General features: G+C 43.9%; 1 protein-coding gene across 1 annotated transcript in view; it reads left to right on the forward strand.

Moving 5' to 3' along the window:
• Positions 1–18,464, forward strand: part of LOC133400482 (ubiquitin-conjugating enzyme E2 L3) — a 35,800-nt gene extending 17,336 nt beyond the window's left edge. Inside the window, exons 2-3 of the mRNA XM_061673223.1 lie at positions 1,103–1,289; positions 17,331–18,464. Coding sequence (XP_061529207.1) covers positions 1,103–1,289; positions 17,331–17,485 — 342 coding nt within the window. The 3' untranslated portion in view covers positions 17,486–18,464. The remainder of the gene's footprint in view (positions 1–1,102; positions 1,290–17,330) is intronic.
• The last annotated feature ends 3,779 nt before the right edge of the window (positions 18,465–22,243 follow it).

A 22,243-nucleotide genomic window follows, 5' to 3' on the forward strand; every position in this document is an offset into this window, starting at 1 on the left:
ACGCAAAGAGGTGAACCTCGCCCCATCTTTGCTTGTGTCCCAACTTCACTGGAATTGGGGTTGTACATTGTAATGGAGTAAAAGTACTGCTTCTTCTTGACATAAATGCTCAAGTAAAATTAAAACTTATGGTTCATTAAAACTATTATGCATAGGATAATTTATCCAAAATATTGCTTGAGTAAATGTAATGGAGTAAATGTAGCGCGTTGCTACCTACTTCTGTTTGTTGAGCATGTGTCTTGAGGCTAAAATGACCGTCCATGCAGCTACAGTGTTGGTGGTAAACGTCACATGCGTGACTCCGCTCATCTACAAACGGCGTATTTGATTTATGACCACAAGCTTGCTTGTCACAAAATAAGTTAATCTTCTATTTGAGGTGAAGTCGCTAACCTGTCTGACGTTCTCTTGACTCGTTCACAACGGCGTTCAGCGAGGCGTCTATATATTAGACTTTGCAGACTTATTTAGAAATACTTTGTATTTCAGGTTGCAGCGAGGGCGGGCGGTTCGTGTGGTGTCTCCATATTCTCAACGGGCAAATAGAATCAAGGCAGACCGTGTGTCACGCGCGTGCGCGCGTATACACACACACACACACACACACAAACAGAGCGCGTGTCTCTTTCACATTTATACATGTACTAAAAAAAAAAAACAGAAAAGTTACATTGTGTAATATAAAATGAAGCTGTTCCATTTGGCAAGATATTTGTCCCTTTGTATTATTTTGCCACTTTGACATTTAAAAAGTCAGAAAATTAATAAAACCGATCTCGATCAGCCGAAAATAACGTGATTGACTCCAATTTGCGATCAAACGATCGGATCGGGACATCCCTACTTGAAAGTCTTTCTTGTCCACCATTATGCCTTCTATGACTTTTTTAATGCTTCATGGTTTCCCCCCCCCCCCCCAGGAACTTGATGAGATTCGCAGATCTGGAATGAAAAATTTCAGAAACATTCAAGTTGATGACTCTAACCTATTGTCATGGCAAGGCCTTATTGTTCCTGTAAGCAGCCATTTCTTCTCTCACTGCACTGACATCTTTGGGACCTCACTTTAATTTTACTAATGTTCTCCATTTCTATCTAGGACAACCCTCCCTATGACAAAGGCGCGTTCAGGATTGAGATCATTTTCCCCACCGAGTACCCTTTCAAGCCTCCCAAGATTACATTCAAAACAAAGATCTATCACCCCAACATTGATGAGAAGGGGCAAGTGTGTTTGCCTGTTATCAGTGCAGAGAACTGGAAGCCAGCCACCAAAACTGACCAAGGTGGGTGTCCAATCTTCCAAACCAAACCCTCAATGAGCAGCATAAATCCCACAACAAAAAAAACATATTAACAACAATCAAACCTGGTATAAAACCCTTTTGTACAACATCAGCTGTCATTGTATTTGAGGAATTTGGATTTGTAAACAAATAGTGGATAAATAAAAGAACACAAAATAAAGGTAAACGCTTCGGGATGTATCTGAGTCTGTATCAGAGGACGAAATCCCTGGTGGTCAACGACAGGATTTGGACGTTAAATCCTTAGCGATCAAAGTTGTGATGCATGATGAGATTTGTTTCACCCTTGCAGAGCTGCGGCGAAGTTTTGATAATCCTTTTGTTGGTCGCTGCTTAGTAGCAACCACCGGCATATTCTTGTCCTCCTCCTAACCGGCGTTTGTGTGAGATACTGTCGGATGTTTGTTGTGATACGATTAGGGTTGGGTATCGATAACTGATTGGAACCGGGACTAACATTCCGGAATTGTTCAAATTTAAAAAATTGGGAACTGCGGTTCGCAGTTTCGATGCCTACAGTCCGCCGACCCCGAAGAAGAAAATGGTGAAAACTAACGGAGCAACAGCGAAAACCAAGACAGAAGAACGCACACAAAGACGTGCTTGTGCCCAATGGCGGCAGCAAACAAAAATCTGTCTTTGTAAAAATAAATGACCAGTCGCTTCAGTGCAACACTTGGATTAGAATAAGATATAATAGTATACGGCGGCACGGTGACCCACTGGTTAGAGCGTTAATTGAAGACACTAAATTGCAAGTCGATGTGAATGTGTGTGTGAATGGTTGTTTGTTTGTATGTGCCCTGCGATTGGCTGGCAACCAGTTCAGGGTGTACCCCGCCTCCTGCTCGATGACGGCTGGGATAGGCTCCAGCATGCCCGCGACCCTTGTGATGAGAAGTGGCTCAGAAAATGGATGGATGGATAATATTGTGCAAAGGAGGCTTTCGCGATGTGGAGAAGTCTGCGTGCTCCCTCGCACTCTGACCCTCAACCTACACCGCACAGAACTACAGTGAAGTCAACTCTCAAGTCAGTTCGGTGAGAGTGATTCAATAAAAAAAAGGCTATGCCAACAATAAGACAGATAACAACTGATGACAGACAAAAAATTCCATCCATCCATCCATCCATGCATTTTCTATTCCGCTTATCCTCACGCGGGTCACAGGCGTGCTGGAGCCTATCCCAGCTGTCGTCGGGTGAGAGGCGGGCTACACCCTGAACTGGCCGTCAGCCAATCGCAGGGCACACACAAACAAACAACCATTCGCACTCGCATTCACACCTACAGGCAATTTAGAGTCATCAATCAACCTACCATGCATGTTTTGAGATGTGGGAGGAAACCGGAATACCCGGAGAAAACCCATGCAGGCACCGGAAGAACATGCAAACTCCACAGGCGGGGCCGGGATTTGAACCCCGGTCCTCAGAACTGTGAGGCAGATGTGCTAACCAGTCGCCCACCATGCCGCCTGACAAAAGAAAAAATAATTATTAATCATTTTACCATACTGGAAAGAAAGTAGAATCATTCGCATTACAAGCTTAACATTGAGCTAAAACCAACGGTCTAACTAGTAACTTTACATCACAATGTCCATCCATCCATCCATTTTCTACCGCTTATCCGGGTCGGGTCGCGGAGGCAGTAGCTTTCGCAGGGACGCCCAGACTTCCCTCTCCCCAGCCACTTCATCCATCTCTTCCGGGGGGATCCTGAGGCGTTCCCAGGCCAGCCGAAGGATGTAGTCTCTCCAGCGTGTCCTGGGTCGTCCCCGGCGTTTCCTCCCGGTGGGACGTGCCCGGAACACCTCACCAGGGAGGCGTCCGGGAGGCATCCGAATCAGATGCCCCAGCCACCTCATCTGGCTCCTCTCGATGTGAAGGAGCAGCGGCTCTACTCTGAGATCCTCCCGGATGACCGAGCTTCTCACCCTATCTCTAAGGGAGAGCCCGGACACCCTGCGGAGGAAGCTCATTTTGGCCGCTTGTATCCGGGATCTTGTTCTTTTGGTCACGACCCACAGCTCGTGACCATAGGTGAGGGTAGGAACGAAGATCGACCGGTAAATCGAGAGTTTCGCCTTTTGGCTTCGCTCCTTTTTCACCACAACGGATCGATACAAAGTCCGTATCACTGCAGACGCTGCACCGATCCACCTGTCGATCTCCCGTTCCATTCTTACCTCACTCGTGAACAAGACCCCCAGATACTTGAACTCCTCCACTTGGGACAGGATCTCATCCCTGAGCTTGAGAGGGCACGCCACCCTTTTCTGACTGAGGACCATGGTCTCAGATTTGGAGGTGCTGATTCTCATCCCAACCGCTTCACACTCTGCTGCGAACTGCTCCAATGAGAGTTGGAGGTCACGGCTTGATGAAGCCAACAGAACCACATTATTTGCAAAAAGCAGAGATGTAATACTGAGGCCACCAAACCGGACCCCCTCTACGCCTCTGCTGCGCCTAGAAATTCTGTCCATAAAAGTAATGAACAGAATTGGTGACAAAGGGCAGCCTTGGCGGAGTCTAACCCTCACCAGAAACGAGTCCGATTTACTACCGTATATGCGGACCAAACTCTGACTCCGGTCGTACAGGGATCGAACAGCCCGTTTCAGGGGGTTCGGTACCCCATACTCCCGAAGCACCCCCCACGGGACCCCCCGAGGGACACGGTCGAACGCCTTCTCCAAGTCCACAAAACACATGTAGACTGGTTGGGCGAACTCCCATGCACCCTCGAGGACCCTGCCAAGGGTGTAGAGCTGTTCCACGGCCAGGACGAAAACCACACGGCTCCTCCTGAATCTGAGATTCAAATTCCCGACGGACCCTCCTCTCCAGCACCCCTGAATAGACCTTACCAGGGAGGTTGAGGAGTTTTTATCCCCCTGTAGCTGGAACACACTTCTCCGGTCCCCCCTGGGGTGGTGGGGGACCACCACCCCAGTCTGCCAATCCAGAGGCACTGTCCCCGATGTCCACACGATGTTGCAGTGGCGTGTCAACCAGGACAGCCCTACAACATCCAGAGCCTTGAGGAATTCCGGGCGAATCTCATCCACCCCCGAGACCCTGCCACCGAGGAGCTTTTTAACCACCTCGGTGACCTCAACCCCAGAGATAGGAGAGACCGCCTCATAGAACCCAGACTCTGCTCCCTAATGGGAAGGCGTGTCGGTGGAATTGAAGAGGTCTTCGAAGTATTCGCCCCACCGGCTCACAACGTCCCGAGTCGAGTTCAGCAGCGCCCCATCCCCACTATACACAGTGTTGATGGTGCACTGCTTTCCCCTCCTGAGACACGTCGGATGATGGACCAGAATTTCCTCGAACCCGTCCGGATGTCTTTCTCCATGGCCTCACCGAACTCCTCCCATGCCCAAGTTTTTGCTTCAGCGACCACCAAAGCTGCATTCCGCTTGGCCAGCTGGAACCCATCAGCTTCCTCAGGAGTCCCACAGGCCAAAAAGCTTAGCTCTTAGGATCATTGGAACACACAAATCCCTCCATCACGATAAGGTGACGGCTCAAGGAGGGGACATCACAATGTATTGGGACAAAAATCAAATAATTTTCTCACAGTATCACAAAGACTAACCTTGTGTCTCATCGGTGGGTAGGTAAAGGAATTGTTTTTGAGCATTTGGTTCCATTTATTACTCCTTTTCTTGCCATCTTAATTTACTTTTGTTTTCAAAATGAACTGGTGTCGTGTGGCATTTCCTTTCATGCCAAAATGTTGTGTTCTGGTGTGTACCCTACAAAATCAAAAGCTAAACGGTTAGAACAGGAAGTCAAGTCAAAATTTGCACAAATAAACCATTTGACGTGATAAAACAGTCGCTAATACCTTCAAACCATGCTATATTTAACTTTTTGCTGAAACATGAATTCATGAATATGAAGTCAAATGGGTTAGTTCCACGCACATTGCCTTTTAGTGCGCTGCTGAACTGAGTGCTCCGCTTGACTGACTGGGAGCATTTCCTGCCGACACGCTGCTCATACAGAGGAAAAGCGGACGTAAAGGGGGAAGTGTGCGTGTGTCGGAGGATGCTAAAGGCACAGCCCCAGTAGGTATATAGCATATGCATTGTGCGAAACATCGGTTTGGCTTAGGACCCCCGAAAATGGCACCTACGAAGAGACACGCTTACGAAGCACAGTTTAAACTGCAAGCTATCAGTTACGCGGAGGAACATGGGAATTGAGCAGCCGCGAGATAATTCAAGATCAATTAATCCATGGTTCGCAAGTGGAGGAAGCAGGAAAACGAGCTTCGCCAAATCAAGAAGACGAAACTGAGTTTCCGCGGAAGCAAGGCAAGGTGGCCCGAGTTAGAAGACCAACTCGAGCAATGGATTAACGATCAAACAACAGCCGGGAGAAGCGTCTCTACAGTCGCCATTCGACTGAGTGCAATAACGGTTGCAGAAGAAATGAGAATCAAACATTTTCAAGGAAGTCCGCCTTGGTGCTTTCGTTTTATGAAACGGCGCCATCCATCCATCTGGGCAAGGGCTACCGTGGCGCAGCAATGTCCGGCGGATTACAAGGAAAAGCTGGCCATCTTCCGCTCCTACTGCAGTAAAAAGATTGCCAAGAGAGGTGTACATAAACAGACCGGATGTTTGTTTTTTTCACGCGTCACCGTCCCTGTTGATCTGTGACTCCATGCGCGCCCATCTCACAGCCGCTGTGAAAAACCAAGTGCAACTAAGACTGGGAGGCGACGCCAGGAGAGTTACGGCACCGTATGAGAATGGATTGTGGATGCTTAGGCTAAGGTATCTGCTTTGACTTTTGTCCAAGCTTTTGCGAAAGCCGGCATTATTGCTGAATAGCCCCTCGGCAACAAGACTGACTGACAATGACGAGAGGGAACCCGGCGTATTTGTTGGAGAACTTGTCCAGCTGCTCATTTTGGATGCAGAACATGAGACTTTGATGGCTTTGTTGATGAGGATTGATCAAAAATGGCGTGAGTACATTGTTAAATACTTCGATAAAGTACAACTGATCTCAGTTTTGCTCCCGCTACCTTTTTTATAAACATTGTTTCAGCGTGCATGCATGCTACCGTATGTTTTACCATGCCTGCGCCCAATAATACGTTGCGCCTTATTTATGTGTTAGATACAGAAATGGACCCCGTAACTGAGACTGTGCCTTTTAATACAGTGTGCCCGATGTGAAAATACGGTATATAATGCGTATAGTCGTGCTAAAAAATATTGGCACCCCTGGCATGCCATGATTTCAAGCCATGACTGTATAAAAAGACATGCTTTTGACATACCGTCACATCGAGCCAGTGGCCAGTCTCTTGCAGCTGCTACTCGGCTGCTCGCTGTTGTCATTATTCCGACCGCCATATCGGCTCAAACTTTCGGTTTGACGATGCCAAGTTCAGTTGGGTGCTCCTGTACATTGAAATCCTCCTCCTCCTCATATTCCAACATGTTAAAGGCGATTGCGTATAGACTGTAGCGCACTGTTTGTCAATTGCAATGTCACTTCTGGTAGCCCTTGTGGTGGATAGAGTAACCACACCCCGATGTCTTGAGCTTCGTGTATGTTCGGAAAGGACTCAATATGCATCATAAAAACCTTATTTTTTTTAGCTAAACTATGGTTGAAAACTTACTGGAAGTTACGTGCATATATTACATTACATAAACGATGCATGAATTTTAACTGACCCCATAAAATCTTTGTCATCCGACCTTTAAACAAACCTGATGAGTGAATCTCACGCTCAGTAACTCTAGCGGCTAACTATTGGGCTAGACTCTAGCCCAATAGTTAGCTGCTGCCATCTTCCCCAAAAATCCCAGTATGCAGGTATGCTATTTCATCTCATAACTATGCAATGGATCATGACTGCCTTCAACCACATGTACGTGAAATTGGACTTAAAGTTGCAAACCCGATCATTTAATATACAGTGGGAGGGAAAAGTATGTGAACAGTTTGGAATTTCTTACATTTTTACATAAATAGGCCATACTGAAGTAGTCTGATCTTCAGCTAAATCACAAGATAATACCACACAATTATGTTTTCATATTTTTATGGACGATAACGTAAACATTCGCAGGAAAGGTGTGGGGGGGGGGGGCAAAGTAACAGCAAACATACAACTTACATAGCTCAGTCCTTGCTCTGATTCATCCTAAAGTGTTCAATAGAGTTGAGGTCAGGATTGTGCAGGCCAGTCAAGTTCATCCACATCAAGCTGATGCACAGGCATGTTGGAACAAGAAAGGGCCATCTCCAAACTGTTCCCACAAAGTTGGAAATGTCCAGAATATTAGCCATTGAGCTCCAGTAAAAGGTACTCCGAATCCTTCAGCATACCAAGAGATTTTGGACAGTCAAACAGTTTGGGGATTACCCCTTCCCTTTCCAACATGTCTGTCCACGGGTGCACAAAGCAAGGTCCATAAAGACATGGATAAGAGAATTTGGTATTTGACTGGCCCGTACAAAATCCTGCCCTCAGTCTTCTCGTCCAACATCTGTGTGTGGTGTCACAAAAATCCACCTGGAAGAATGGGCAAAAATCCCCGTAAACTCACTCCTAAACCTTGTTGAAAGACTTCGCACAAGAGTTGAAACTGTTATAGCTGTAAAGGGTAGACCAACATCATATTTAACATGATGGATTTAGAATAGAATAGCACTTCAAATCAGATGTGAGTGAATACTTTTGGCAATGTAGTGTATGTATATATAATTTCTTTTAAAATGTGGTTGCTGCTTCGCGTATTTCACCTATTGCGGGGGTGGCCCTAAACGTAATCCCGTGATAAAAATATTTCAGAATTGTGCATCAAACTGATAGCCCTTCACATTAATCAGTACCCAATAAGTAGCTCTGTTTCAAAAAGGTTGGTGACCCCTGAGGTAGAACCATTAACTGGTTAAAAAAAAATAAGAGAAAATTATGTGATAAAAATTATTATTTTTGGTCGCCTTGGTTTTATATGGGTTTCCCATGTTGAAACAGCCACACTTATTTTCCGAAAGTTATTGATTTTGAAATTTTAGGCATCAATATCAAAGGCAGTCCTTATTGACAGAGCAAATGGTAGTGGCCCATTGAAATACAGTAAAGACTAAAATACATACCAGTAAAGACATAAACAACTTCATAAAAATTAAGTTCCACGTTACGTGTTGGCCTTCAAACTCCATATACAAGTGCATAAATGATCCGAACAACTCAATAAACCCATTACACCCATGTCTTTATACAATCATCATGACGGGAAAGACATTCAATACCTCCAAAACTCACAAATGTCACACACATTCATTCATATCGCAAATATTTTGCTCTCTGCTATTATGTGAATGCAAAATGGCTGCCTCATCCTGGGACTTCAGCTCACAGATCCTCTGGTGTGTTGCAACAACATAATGAGCCTCTCTACAGTGGCATTAACGGTAAAGACAGCTTGAGAGACAAAGGACCGTTTGTAAAAGAACCCAAAAAAAAAAAAGGAACTGAAGACTAGGGATGGACGAGAAGAGATGCCATTTGTCAGTATCAGGCCCATGCTGGCCTAATTTTAAGGTATCGGGTACTCGTGAGAGCCAAAACCAGCCACAGATACTTGAAGCAAAAAAAATCTGACATCAAGTAAGGCCTGGTCCATGCATCAGGGCTCTTGGAGTGCGACCAACACTGCGCCTAAAAAATACGAGGTTGCACTGTTATGCCCAGCTCTGCAGCGTGATCTGTCATTTGCGAACAAAACAGCTCTTAGATCCGGTTGTTTGAAGTAAATGAAGGGCCTGATTTATTTTATATTAATTGTAAAAAAAAAAACATTTAGCAATTAAGTACACAATGATATACAGTAAATGAACAAGCCACTTAATTAGACACATTGCTCCATCTTGTGATCGGATCGTTTATCTGTTTTTTAAACTCGCTGATCAAGTTTGAAAAATATTCCTTTTGAATATTTCCAGTAGTAACAGAAAAAACTGAGCACTTTGTTTCGAACTGGTGTCATTGGTATCTGATACTTTCATACTTAACCAAAAATATACCGAAGTAACCTTGAGCAAGATACAGCATCCCCAGTTGCTCCTGATGATATGATTTGGGTATGTACGCAGAGTTCCGAAAACAGATCCCAGATTGGGCAATAGCTCTGATCAATTTTCCCTCTTCTCTCAGCTTCAAAATGGTTTGCTTTTCTCCCATAGACAGCTCTCTGGTCTTTATGTTTGCTTAACAGCAAATGCAGCTTTCACAGGTGAAACCCAAAGCCAAAAACAAGCACGATCTAATGTTTTCTCTCAGATTGTTGTACATTTAGTCCCCCCCAAAGGTATTGGAACAGGAAGGTCAACGCCTTTGTTTTTGTTGTACACTGAAGACAGATCAAAAGTCAAAAGTTCGGTTTATTTCATGGTATTTACATCTTCATGTGTTAAACAACTCAGGACAGAGCACCTTTTGTTTGAACCCACCCACTTTTCAAGTGACCAAAGATATTGGAACACTAGTTGCTCAGGTTTTGCCTTTTTGATTGCTTCAACATTAGATAGTGTGCTTGTTTTTGGCTCTGGGTTTCACCTGTGAAAACTGCGTTTGTTGTTAAGAAAACATGAAGACCGGAGAGCGGTCTATGCAAACCATTTTGAAGCTGAGAGAAGAGGGAAAATCGATCAGAGCTATTGCACGAACATTGGGCATAACCAATATAACAATTTGGAATGTCCTGAAACAGAAAGACACCACTGGTGTACTGAGCAACAGACATCGAACTGGTCGGCCAAGGGTATCAACAACAGTTGATGACAGAAAGATTGTGAGAGCTGTGAAGAAAAACCCAAAGACAACAGTCAGTGGTGTCTCTGCCAATCTCCACAGGGCAGGGGTTAATGTATCACAATCCACTGTTCGAAGAACACTTTGAGAGAGGAAATATACAGGCCACACCACAAGATACACACCAGTTTACATGCATCCATACTCATCGGGAGAAGCTTCATCATGCAACAAGACAATGACCCAAAACACACTGCCAACACAACAAAGGACTTCATTAGGGGGGGAAAGTGGAAGGTCTTTGACTGGCCAAGTCAATCACTGGACCTTAACTAAATGGAGCATGCAGTTTACCTCCTGAAGAGAGAAACCCCCAGAAACAAACAAGAACTGAAAGAGGCTGCAGTAAAGGCCTGGAAAAGCATTTCAAATGAAGAATGCAACAGTCTGGTGAAGTCAATGGGACACAGGCTGGATGCAGTTATCGCAAGTATTGCTACGTTCACAGCGAACGCAAAAGTTCGTTTCGCTTCAGTTTGATTGCAGGAGTAAAAAATACACATTAAAGGCCCATTTGCTTTCTTCGCGCTGTAAACACAGAAGAAGGGCTTCGAAGACAGCGTTCCCCCCTGCCATACACAAGCAACAATAGACGACGATTTGACCTGTATTGTGGCTCTATACACGTGGAATTCCAAACGTCTTCAGAAAGCCGAACGCCGTCGTGCTTGGGTCCACAACACGATCCAGAGTTGCACACATCTTGGTGAATTTCACCGCCTTATCCAGGAGCTGCTTCTGGATGACTGCAGCTTCCAGTGCTGCATGAGGGTAACCTGTGCCCAGTTTGACGACATGTTGGCTCGACTCGGTCCCGCCCAGGGATTTCCCTACGACCGACTAAACTACAGGCGTCCATCTCAGCTGCGGGGCACCTGTCCATTTGTCTCCGGTGAGTGGCAGTTTCGTATTATTAATTGGTGTGTCACAATAAATTAATAATCACCATATCTACTGAGTCACACACTGCAGGTTTACTACAGAGCAAATAAAAGTATCAAAAATGATGTTGAAATAACGACGACATGCCGCCAAATTGTAAAAGTGGATTGATGAAAGGAATGGCATGAATGAGTGGGACTGATCAGATTATCTGATCTACAGTCATAGACTTCTAGAAACTGTGTACAACTTCAACATTCTGTCAGGTTATTGGAATTTATTTTGTTTATTATTGTGGAAAGCAGCAATATATATCCTGATCAATAAAGGAGTACAACCACTAGTTTTTATGTTTGATGAACTGTATTCACTATTTTTATGATATATAATAACTGTATGATATACAGTTATTGAGTTATTTCAACATCATTTTTCACTACGTAAAATAGTACACTTTTCTTGACTGAATCCTGACCGTCTGACATGAAAAGATTCACCTGTTCCTGTTTTCGGGCAATTGGGGTTTACAAAACTATTTGTATTTGCTAAATACTGGAATAATGAGGATATGAGGTTATTTTTTTTTATTTTTTTTTTTTTAAGGTAAATGTATAAAATGGACAATCCAGTCATGGTCCCATGAGGTGCCAGCGTTTTCAGCATGACCGTATGTGATTATCATTGTTTTATGTGTCTAGACTACAGGCTTCTTTAAACCTCGCTGACGTCACTGCGGCTATCCTGCGTGCAGTTTGCCTCTGCACTCGAGCGCAACCCACGCGAGCGTTTTTGAAAATCTGCTGCAGTTCTCCTCCAAGTTGAGGGTGTCGCTACGATTGCATTTCCTCTCCATTTTATGGCTAATTCCGGTAACCAGTTTTACAGAACAAGGAACAAAGCAACAACAATGGCGCCCATAGAACAGTGCCTGCTAGAACAAATTGACCTAGATGACGCGTTTAATTATATTGCAAAATCGATCAAGAAGGCAGCGGCGTAGGTGGTATGAACCAAGCGGAAAACTGAGTACATCATCACAGGATGTGACTAAAACGGACCAATCACGAGCGATGATCTTCGCAGCATTCTGTGCGCGGCAAGTGTCCGGCCGCGCGGCCCAACGCGTCGGTCACGCGATGCAATGCGGACGCTGTCGCGAGCGCGGAAGTAGAACGAGGTCTTACTGCAGTATCTTAAATACAACTGTGGTCAATTTATAGGTTTTATGTGCTGCAGACACTCATTCAGGACCATGGCAAACATTTTCTGTGTTGGGGGCTGCACGATATTCCCTGATGCGGCAACAGCGATTTGGGACTGCCTCGTGGATGACTTCATGACTGTGCCCACCAGGGAGGTGTGGAAGAAAATTGCTGAGAGCTTTGAGGAACGGTGGGATCTCTGCTGTGCAGCACAGGATGCTTCCCATCCAAGCCTCTGCCAACTCCGGATCACAGTTCTACAACTTAAGAGCCACCCACACATACTTAGAAATTCCTGCAATATTACTTTATCAGCACCAAAATTATTGCACCTGTTTGTATACACGTCAACAATTCATTTGCATATCATAATAAACATTGTATGCTGATATACAGTATTTTACCCATGATATATTGTATTTAATTGATTGTATTATATTGTGAGGCAATAAAGCATAGCTTTTGAAATAGCTACACTGTAAAATGTATGGACTGCATTCAGCAGGTGACCAAACCAAAATGTTTGGAGATGGTAGTAAAATACTAAAGGTACACAAGGTACATCCAATACATCAGGTTGTTTAGGTTGTACAGTGGGGACGGAAAGTATTCAGACCCCCTTAAATTTTTCACTCGGTTATATTGCAGCCATTTGTAAAATGTGTTTTTAGTGTTTTCCCCTCAATGTACACACAGCACCCCATAATGACAGAAAAAAACCAATTGTTGACATTTTTGCAGATTAAAAAGAAAAACTGAAATATCACACGGCCATAAGTATTCAGACACTTTGCTGTGACACTCGTATATCGGGTGCTGTCCATTTCTTCTGATCATCCTTGATGGTTCTACACCTTCATTGGAGTCCAGCTGTGTTTGATTGGACTTGATTAGGAAAGCCACACCCCCGTCTATATAAGACCTTGTAGCTCACAGTGCATGTCAGAGCAAATGAGAATCATGAGGTCAAAGGAAGTGCCTGCAGAGCTCAGACAGAATTGTGGCAAGGCACAGATCTGGCCATGGTTACAAAAACAATTCTGCTGCACTTAAGGTTCCTAAGAGCACAGTGGCCTCCATAATCCTTAAATGGGAGACGTTTGGGACGACCAGAACCATTCCGAGAGCTGGCCGTCCGGCCAAACTGAGCAATGAGAAGAGCCTTAGTGAGAGGTGAAGAAGAACCCAAAGATCACTGTGGCTGAGCTCCAGAGATGCAATCGGGAGGTGGAGAAAGTTCGAGAAAGTCAACCATCACTTCAGCCCTCCACCAGTTGGGGCTTTATGGCAGAGTGGCTCGACGGAAGCCTCTCCTCAGTGCAAGACACATGAAAGCCCGCATGGAGTTTGCTCAAAGAAAACACCTTATGGACTGCCAGATGGTGAGAAATAAGATTTTCCGGTCTGATGATACCAAGATAGAACTTTTTGGCCTTAATTCTAAGCGGTACGTGTGGAGAAAACCAGGCACTGCTCAGCACCTGTCCAATACACTCACAACAGTGAAGCATGATGGTGGCAGCACCATGCTGTGGGGGTGTTTTTCAGCTGCAGGGACAGGACGACTGGTTGCAATCGAAAGAAAGATGAATGCGGCCAAGTACAGGGTTATCCTGGACGAAAACCTCGTCCAGAGTGCTCAGAAACTCCGACTGGGCCGAAGGTTCACCCTCCAACAAGACAATGACCCTGAGCACACAGCCAAAATAACGAAGGAGTGGCTTCAGAACAAATCTGTGACTGTTCTTGAATGGCCCAGCCAGAGCCCTGACTTAAACCCAATTGAGCAGCTCTGGAGAGACCTGAAAATGGCTGTCCACCAACATTCACCATCCAACCTGACAGAACTGGAGAGGATCTGCAAGGATGAATGGCAATCCAGGTGTGAAAAACAATATTTCCCAAACAGACTTGTCTGTATTAGCTCAAAGGGGTGCTTCTACTAAATACTGAGCAACGGGTCTGAATACTTAAGGCTGTGTGATATTTATAGTTTTTCTTTTTTAATAAATCTGCAAAAATTTCAACAATTATGGGTTTTTTTTTCTTCTGTCAATATGGGGTGCTGTGTGTACATTGAGGGGGGAAAATGAAAAATTATTTCAGCAAATGGCTTCAATATAGCAAAGAGTAAACATTTTAAGGGGTTCTGAATACTTCCCGTACCCACTGGAGGTAGAGAAGACAACAAAAGACGAGACAACTAGCTGTAAGAAAGATGAGGAAAGTCAATCATGATATGCCTAGTACAATGACACATGAGATTTGAGTGTTGTATGGGGCAGTGGTGCTACACCCTGTGAAGGAAGGAAGGACAGGACTGGACAGAACAAGGACAGGAGGGGAAGCATGCAGACAGAGAGAGTGGACCTGGCTGTACAACTGAAGTCTGGTGGGAGTGGCTATGTAAATTCAAAACATTTATCGAAACGGCGCAAGTGAGGGGAAACCCAGGTATTTCGTATAGTTATGAGTTATTTATGGGTCATTCAATATGTAGCGTTATATTGGTGTGAAATAAAAACTTAGTTAATTTAAGGGGCCGGGGGATAAGGCTAACCTTCGTCACCCGGGATCCGTTTCAAGTGAAATGACGCAAATGTACAACTAACGCCGTTTAGTTAGTGGAAAAATGGGGCACCGCGTCGTTGGTTGGCTTACAGCAGAACAAAACGACGTTGCTGCAGTTATATAGAATTCGTTCTCGATTACAGCGGCCAATATCTTGACCCAAACACACACAGAATGCAATAGAATGTTTAATATAGAGGAAAATGTTATGTAAACTACAGGGGGAATTTGAGGGACTTGACTCCAAAAATCACAGGTAAACCTACATAAACAACAAGCTATAAGACGAATGGCTGAACTCATGAGATGAGTGTTGCGAGAGAACAAAGTTGGGACTCGTGTGAGATCGTTAATCTAACCCCGTCACTATGCACCAATTTGTACCTTCTGTAATCACTGCAATGTTTTCCGACAATCGTAGAGCACACGGTCTGGAGATGGTCTTTTCTCAGGAGGAAAGGAGGCACGTTTAGTTGAGGAAAAAGATGCACAAAAAGGAAAAACAAAAGGGATGACAAAAAGTTGTTGGTCAAGCGGGAACGCTTATCACTTTTCCTGCTGTTTGGACTTGTTGGCGGCCACACTCTTCTGTCCGACTGAGCGTAATCTGTGGGAATGCCAGGAGTGGGAGAAGGTTCCTGGGAAGAGTAAGGCGTGTTGAAACATTTTTTTCACTGCAGTACATCTGCCACAGCCAGAGAGGTGGGTAGAGTAGCCACTTGTGGTACTCAAGGAAGAGTACTGTTACTTGAAATGAATATGATTCAAGTAAAGTAAAAAGTAGTCCTTCCAAAAATGAGTGAGAAAGTACTTGGTGGGGAAAAGAATACACAAAATACTGAGGAAATGGTAACTTCTGATTTGTCAGAGCATGGACGAATGGAATACAAAACTACTAACTAAATGTGCAGTTTGTGCGAGATTAGCACGTACCCAAAATGTTTTACAGTTACTTATTACCATAAAATAGTGATAATGTGGGCTAATATGCGCAGCCAAAACAACAACAAAAAACATCTGAAACTGACCGCAAGCTGTTTTCTCAACTTAGGAGTGGGCTGGAATATCCACGTTCGGGCAGACGGTGCCAAGCAAATAATACAACCCAAATTCCAATGAAGTTGGGATGTTGTGTTAAACATAAATAAAAACAGAATACAATGATTTGCAAATCATGTTCAACCTATATTGAATTGAGTACGCTACAAAGACAACATATTTCATGTTCATGGTCATGTTTACCACGGTGTTACATCACCTTTTCTTTGAACAACAGTCAAGAAACGTTTGGGAACTGAGGACACGAATTGTTGAAGCTTTGTAGGTGGAATTCTTTCCCATTCTTGCTTCATGGACAGCTTCAGCTGTTCAACAGTCTGCGTTGCCGTATTTTCCGCTTCATAATGCGCCGCACATTTTCAACGGCAGACAGGTCTGGACTGCAGGCAGGCCAGTCTAGTACTCGCACTCTTTTACTACGAAGCCGGTGGCGTTTGTGGGTGTTGTTGATAAATGGCGTTTGCTTTGCATAGTAGAGTTTTAAGTTGCACTTAAGCATGTAGCGCCGAACTGTATTTTCTGACATTGGTTTTCTGAAGTGTTCCTGAGCCCACGTGGCGATCTCCTTTACACATTGATGCAGTGCCGATTTTTGATGCAGTGCCGCCCGAGGGATCGAAGGTCACGGGCATTCAATGTGGGTTTTCGGCCTTGCCGCTTACATGCAGTGATTTCTCCAGATTCTCAGAACCTTTTGATGATGATATGGACCGGAGATGATGAAATCCCTAAATTCCTTGCAATTGTACGTTGAGGAGCATTGTCCTTAAACTGTTGGACTATTTTCTCACGCACTTGTTGACAAAGAGGTGAACCTCGCCCCAGCTTTGGTTGTGAATGACTGAGCAATTCAGGGAAGCAATCATGGCACCCACCTGTTCCCAATGAGCCTGTTCACCTGTGCGATGTTCCAAACAGGTGTTGGATGAGCTTTCCGCAACTTTCTCAGTCTTTTTTGCCACCTGTCCCAGCTTTTTTGGAACGTGTTGCAGCCATAAAATTCCAAGTGAATGATTGATTATTTGCTAAAAACAATAGTTTATCAGTTTGAACATTAACTGTCTTGTTTGTAGTGTATTCAATTAAATATAGGTTGAACATGATTTGCAAATCATTGTATTCTGATTTTAATTTCTGTTTAACACAAGGTCCCAACTTAATTGGAATTGGGCTTGTACAATTCATGAAAGCTGTTGTTTTTGTTCTTTGAAATGTAAATGCAGTCGCGGGCCGCTGCCTTCTATGGGAACGACGACCTTCCCGACATGGCCGCCGCGTCGGCACGTCGATGAGCCGGGCCGGCTGCCGTTGATAGCTATGCCTGCAAAGCCCAGGAGAAGACTTGTGTGGTCAATTTGACCGTCTTGTGTCGTCTGATCGGTGAACTACGGTTGCACGTCATTAGCGTCATTAACATTATACACGTGTTTTGTCTTGCAGTTATTCAGTCCCTCATTGCGCTGGTGAACGACCCCCAGCCAGAGCATCCCTTGAGGGCAGACCTAGCAGAAGAATACTCAAAGGACCGTAAAAAATTCTTGAAGAATGCTGAAGAGTTTACAAAGAAACATGGCGAAAAGCGGCCAATGGACTGATCACGTGATAAGCGTTTAGCCCTCTGTCTCTTTCTCCCCCTTGCCTCTTACCTGCCCAAGCAAATATCATACTTCCTATTTGCCCCTCCTTAATCCCCAACCCCCTTATACGACCTTTCTCATTCACGTTCCTCTCTTTTGCCCCCCCCCCCACTGCTCCGTCTTGCAGCTGAGGAGCGGCCCAGCTGAAGCAGACAGTGGCAGCCTCAGCCTCCCTTCACATCTGCTCTGTGGATCAGACCGCTTCCTCTCTCTCTCTCCCTCTCTCTCTCTCTCTCTCTCTCTCTCGCTCCATACCTTCACTAACTTTCTACTCTTAAAGTCAAAATGAAAAAAAAAAACATGGGGAGTTGAATAGGAATATTCAAGTAATGTGTTGATTTTGCTTTTCTTCTATAAAGTATTGCTACCTAGTACTAGAGATTTTTTGTTTGTTTTTTTGTGTTTTTTTGCCGAGATTAAAAGATGGTTGATGACTCATTTTCTTAGCCACATTAACAGTAACTAATGGACAGAAAGAGAAAATCTTAGATCTGTTTTTTTTTTTTTTTTTTTTTCCCTTTTTCCTTCATCCACCCCTGCCGCCCCCAGACTGCGTGTTTCCCTTACTGACCTCCACTGCTTCTAGACTTGCACTGTATTCTGTGGAATAATCCCACATTTCCCCTTGCCCAGTTTGTAACACACTGAGCAGAGGCAAACCATTGTTGTCCCACATGTGAATTGAATTGTTATAAAAGTTCTTCAGTACTTGTCAAAACATTCTCTCCAAATATGTTCTCAGCTGTCTCCTTTTAAAAAGAACAGGGGTTTCACATGTATTTATGGGTTTGATTAGTTGTACCAAAACACTTGTTCCCTGTGTGAAAAAGATTTTTGCCTGACAAATGCCTTGTAATATTGTTTTAATAACTCAAAAACTTTTGATTGGCACTTTGATATATAAAACTGTCAAAGTAGGAACTGCCTGCTTGTTTAATTTTGTTACTGTTCATCTTTCACCGCTAGATAGCAGTTGAACCATTTTCACTTAAGACCACCCCATTTGCCACATTCTGGCAGCAGATTCACTGCCAGTTTTACCATGCTGAAAAGGACCTAAAGGGGGAGTGGGGGTCCACAGAACCAGGAGGCCAATTCACTCACCTGGAGCACAGTTAGGCTCAGACTGAGCACCTTGAAGCGAGCTGGGAGAGGGGCTAGCGTTTCAGTGATACATCAGGACACAGAAAGGGACTGAGTGACCAAAAAAGCAACATGGAACAACTGTTTGATCTGGTCTCCGTTCTTGTTTGGTAATAAAGATGGCTGACCATTTTGCCTCACTGCCTGCCTGCTAGTTAGCTTTCATCATTCCGATTAAACGTGTAAAATCAAAAAGCTTAACATCAACGTGAGAAGACTTGCGATCAAGCGTCACCGATTTTGATAAGGACATTTCTCCTTATCCCCACTTCAACCTCTGAAAATAATTTTAAAAAAATGATCGCCCCAATATGGATTTTATGGACATGAAGCGTTTTCCTTCACTTCATGTCCACCAACTGCAACCAATTTTCTCTGAAATGTGAACATCTCCCCTCCCTCTTCCACCTCTGAAAATAGCAGAATGGTCGCCTTATTATTAGGGATTGTTTGGGGGACAATGTGTTTTCCTCATAAGCAACTTAACATCCACAAAATCCAAAGTAATGGGCCGATCGTTGCGATTTTTGCAGAGGTCGAAGTGCGCATGGAGAGGTGCGCATTTTGGTAACGATTGAGGGTAGTTTTTTTTTTTTTGATACAACTATTTCCAGAAGGAAGGAACACTACATTCTATTGCAAAGCACTGTCAAATGTTTTGTCCCTTTACAGGTGAGTAAAATCCATTTTGTGAGAAGAATTCCCTGCATTGCTTACGAAAGCACACGGAAGGTTACGTTTTCTTTGATTCGCTGGCCATAGTTGTTGTATAACCACCATTTTTGGGGAACATTTTCTACCAATTAAATGACAATTTTGTACCTTGAAAAACATAATATACTTACTTTGATAGAACGCAATGCATCTTGAAAGTAAAGTGGCCCCACTAACGCGACAAGCTACTCTGGACCTTTTAAGGGGATTGGTGGGGGGGGGAGTATTGTCACGACGATGCCCAATAAATATACTGTTTTTGAAAGTGTTTTAAAAAGCACAGTAAAAACAATGTATATGCATAATAGATCAAAGTTACATACACAATAATTATAAAATACAAACCTGGATTCATTTTTTTTGGTATCAGCAAGTGCTGAGAAATGATCATTTACACTTTATGATCCGTAGAGATACTGTATATAAACACTAGAGGGAGCCCTTGCTGGTTGATCCACTTTTTGCAGTCACGTTGTATTGAGAACCGTTTTTTCAATTCTTTGCCGATTTTGACACGACTTGGTTTGGGATAAATATCAGGTGCAAAAATGCCAAATGCTTTTGGAAAAGCGACACGATAAACGTTTCTCCAAAAGTGTTTGTACCAGGTAGTTCGTAACACTATAACCTTTGTCCAAGAGTCAATTTCCCTGGATAAGAGGATTTTTTTTTTTTTTTTTTTTTTTTTTTTTTTTCTATAAATGTTTTTTTTTTTTTTATATTCGACATTCAACACTGCAAACGCACAGACCTCAAGCTTTTATTTTGGTACCGGTTACTTCAGTTTTGATTTGTATATTGGCTAAATCAAGGGTGTTAAACTCAAATTCACAGTGGGACAAAATAAAAAATTGGGACAACGTCACGGGCCAAACTCGATATTTAATGAAAAATCACTGCGATGTGCATGTTTCCCTGCTCTGCAGAAGTCGAGCGTTAAAGTATATCATATGACAACAAACTTAAATTTTGCTGAAACACTGAATCTGGAATAAGCAAACTTTAATATTATAAACACGAAAAATCAAATTTGCGATAAAAGACATTGGTATTTGTTGTTTTGTATTTAAATGGATAACATGAATTTTTTTTTTATTTACCCACCATTGAAAGGTATGAAACTAAATCATACAAGGAAAAAAATAGCACCCCAAATGTTAATATTTTGTGATAGAGCTGCCAAGGATGTGAAATGTTTTTGCAGCGAGAAGAACATCAAAAGTGTATTTTACCAACTATACCGTGTCTGATATCGATAAAAAAAAAATAATCCTGGAGATCACTGAGCACCCAACTGTGAAATCTGTCATTACACACACACGGGCCCTGGATGTTGTCAAGCAGCAATCAGAGGTTCTAAAATGAGATTTCATTGATCTCCTAAAATGCAGACCTCTGGGGGGAACAAGTCAGTGCAAACTGTAGGCCGGTCCCAAGCCCGGATAAATGCAGAGGGTTGCGTCAGGAAGGGCATCCGCCTTAAAATTTTGCCAAACAAATATGAGCGTTCATCCAAAGAATTCCATACCGGATCGGTCGTGGCCCGGGTTAACAACGTCCGCACCGGCGCCGTCAACCTGCAGGTTGCCGTTGGAAATTCAGCTACTGTGGGTCGAAGTCAAAGAAGAAGAAGAGGTGGAAAGCGGTTTCTTCGGCAGAAAGAGAAGAGGAAGGCACAGAGCCTAGAACTTTGAATGTGGGGACTTTGAATGTTGGGACTATGACAGGAAAATCTCAGGAGTCGGTTGACATGATGATTAGGAGAAAGGTTGCTATATTGTGTGTCCGGGAGACCAGGTGGAAAGGCAGTAAGGCTAGAAGTTTAGGGGCAGGTTTTAAATGATTTTACCATGGTGTAGAGGGGAAGAGAAATGGAGTCGGGGTTATTTTAAAAGAAGTGTAGGCTAAGAATGTCTTGGAGGTTAGAAGAGTATCAGATCGAGTGATGAGGCTGAAATTTGAAATTGAGGGTGTTTTGTGTAATGTGATTAGTGGCTATGCCACACAGGGAGGATGTGACCTAGAGGTGAAAGAGAAATTCTGGAAGGAACTAGACAAAGTCGTTCTGAGCATCCCAGACAGAGAGAGAGAGTCGTAATTGGTGCAGAATGTAATGGACATGTTGGTGAAGGTAATAGGGGTGATGAAGAAGTGATGGGTAAGTACGGCATCCAGAAAAGGAACTTGGAGGGACAGATGGTGGGTAGACTTTGCAACAAGGATGCAAATGGCTGTCGTGAACACTTTTTTCCAGAAGAGGCACGAACATAGGGTGACCGACAAGAGCGGAGGTAGAAGCACACAGGTGCATTACATCTTGTGCAGACGATGTAATCTGAAGGAGGTTACCGACTGTAAGGTAGTGGTAGGGGAGAGTGTGGCTAGACCGCATATGATGGTGGTGTGTAAGATGACTCTGGTGGTGGGGAGGAAGATTAGGAAGACAAAGGCAGACCAGAGAACCATGTGGTGGAAGCTGAGACAGGACGAGTGTTGTGCAGCTTTTCGGGAAGAGGTGAGACAAGCTCTCGGTGGACGGGAGGAGCTTCCAGAAGACTGTACCACTGCAGCCAAGGTGATCAGAGAGGCAGGCAGGAGAGTACTTGGTGTATCTTCTGGCAGTAAAGGAGAGGAGGAGACTTGGTGGTGGAACCTCACAGTACAGGAAATCATACAAGGAAAAAGGTTAGTTAAGAAGAAGTGGGACACTGAGATGACCGAGGAGAGGCGAAAGGAATACATTGAAATGCGACACAGGGCAAAGTTAGAGGTGGCAGAGGCCAAACAAGAGGCATATGATGACATGTATGGCAGGTTGGACACTAAAGAAGGAGAAAAGGATCTATACAGGCTGGCCAG

Source organism: Phycodurus eques, chromosome 3 (genome assembly GCF_024500275.1).
Source record: "Phycodurus eques isolate BA_2022a chromosome 3, UOR_Pequ_1.1, whole genome shotgun sequence".
Lineage (NCBI taxonomy): Eukaryota > Metazoa > Chordata > Actinopteri > Syngnathiformes > Syngnathidae > Phycodurus > Phycodurus eques.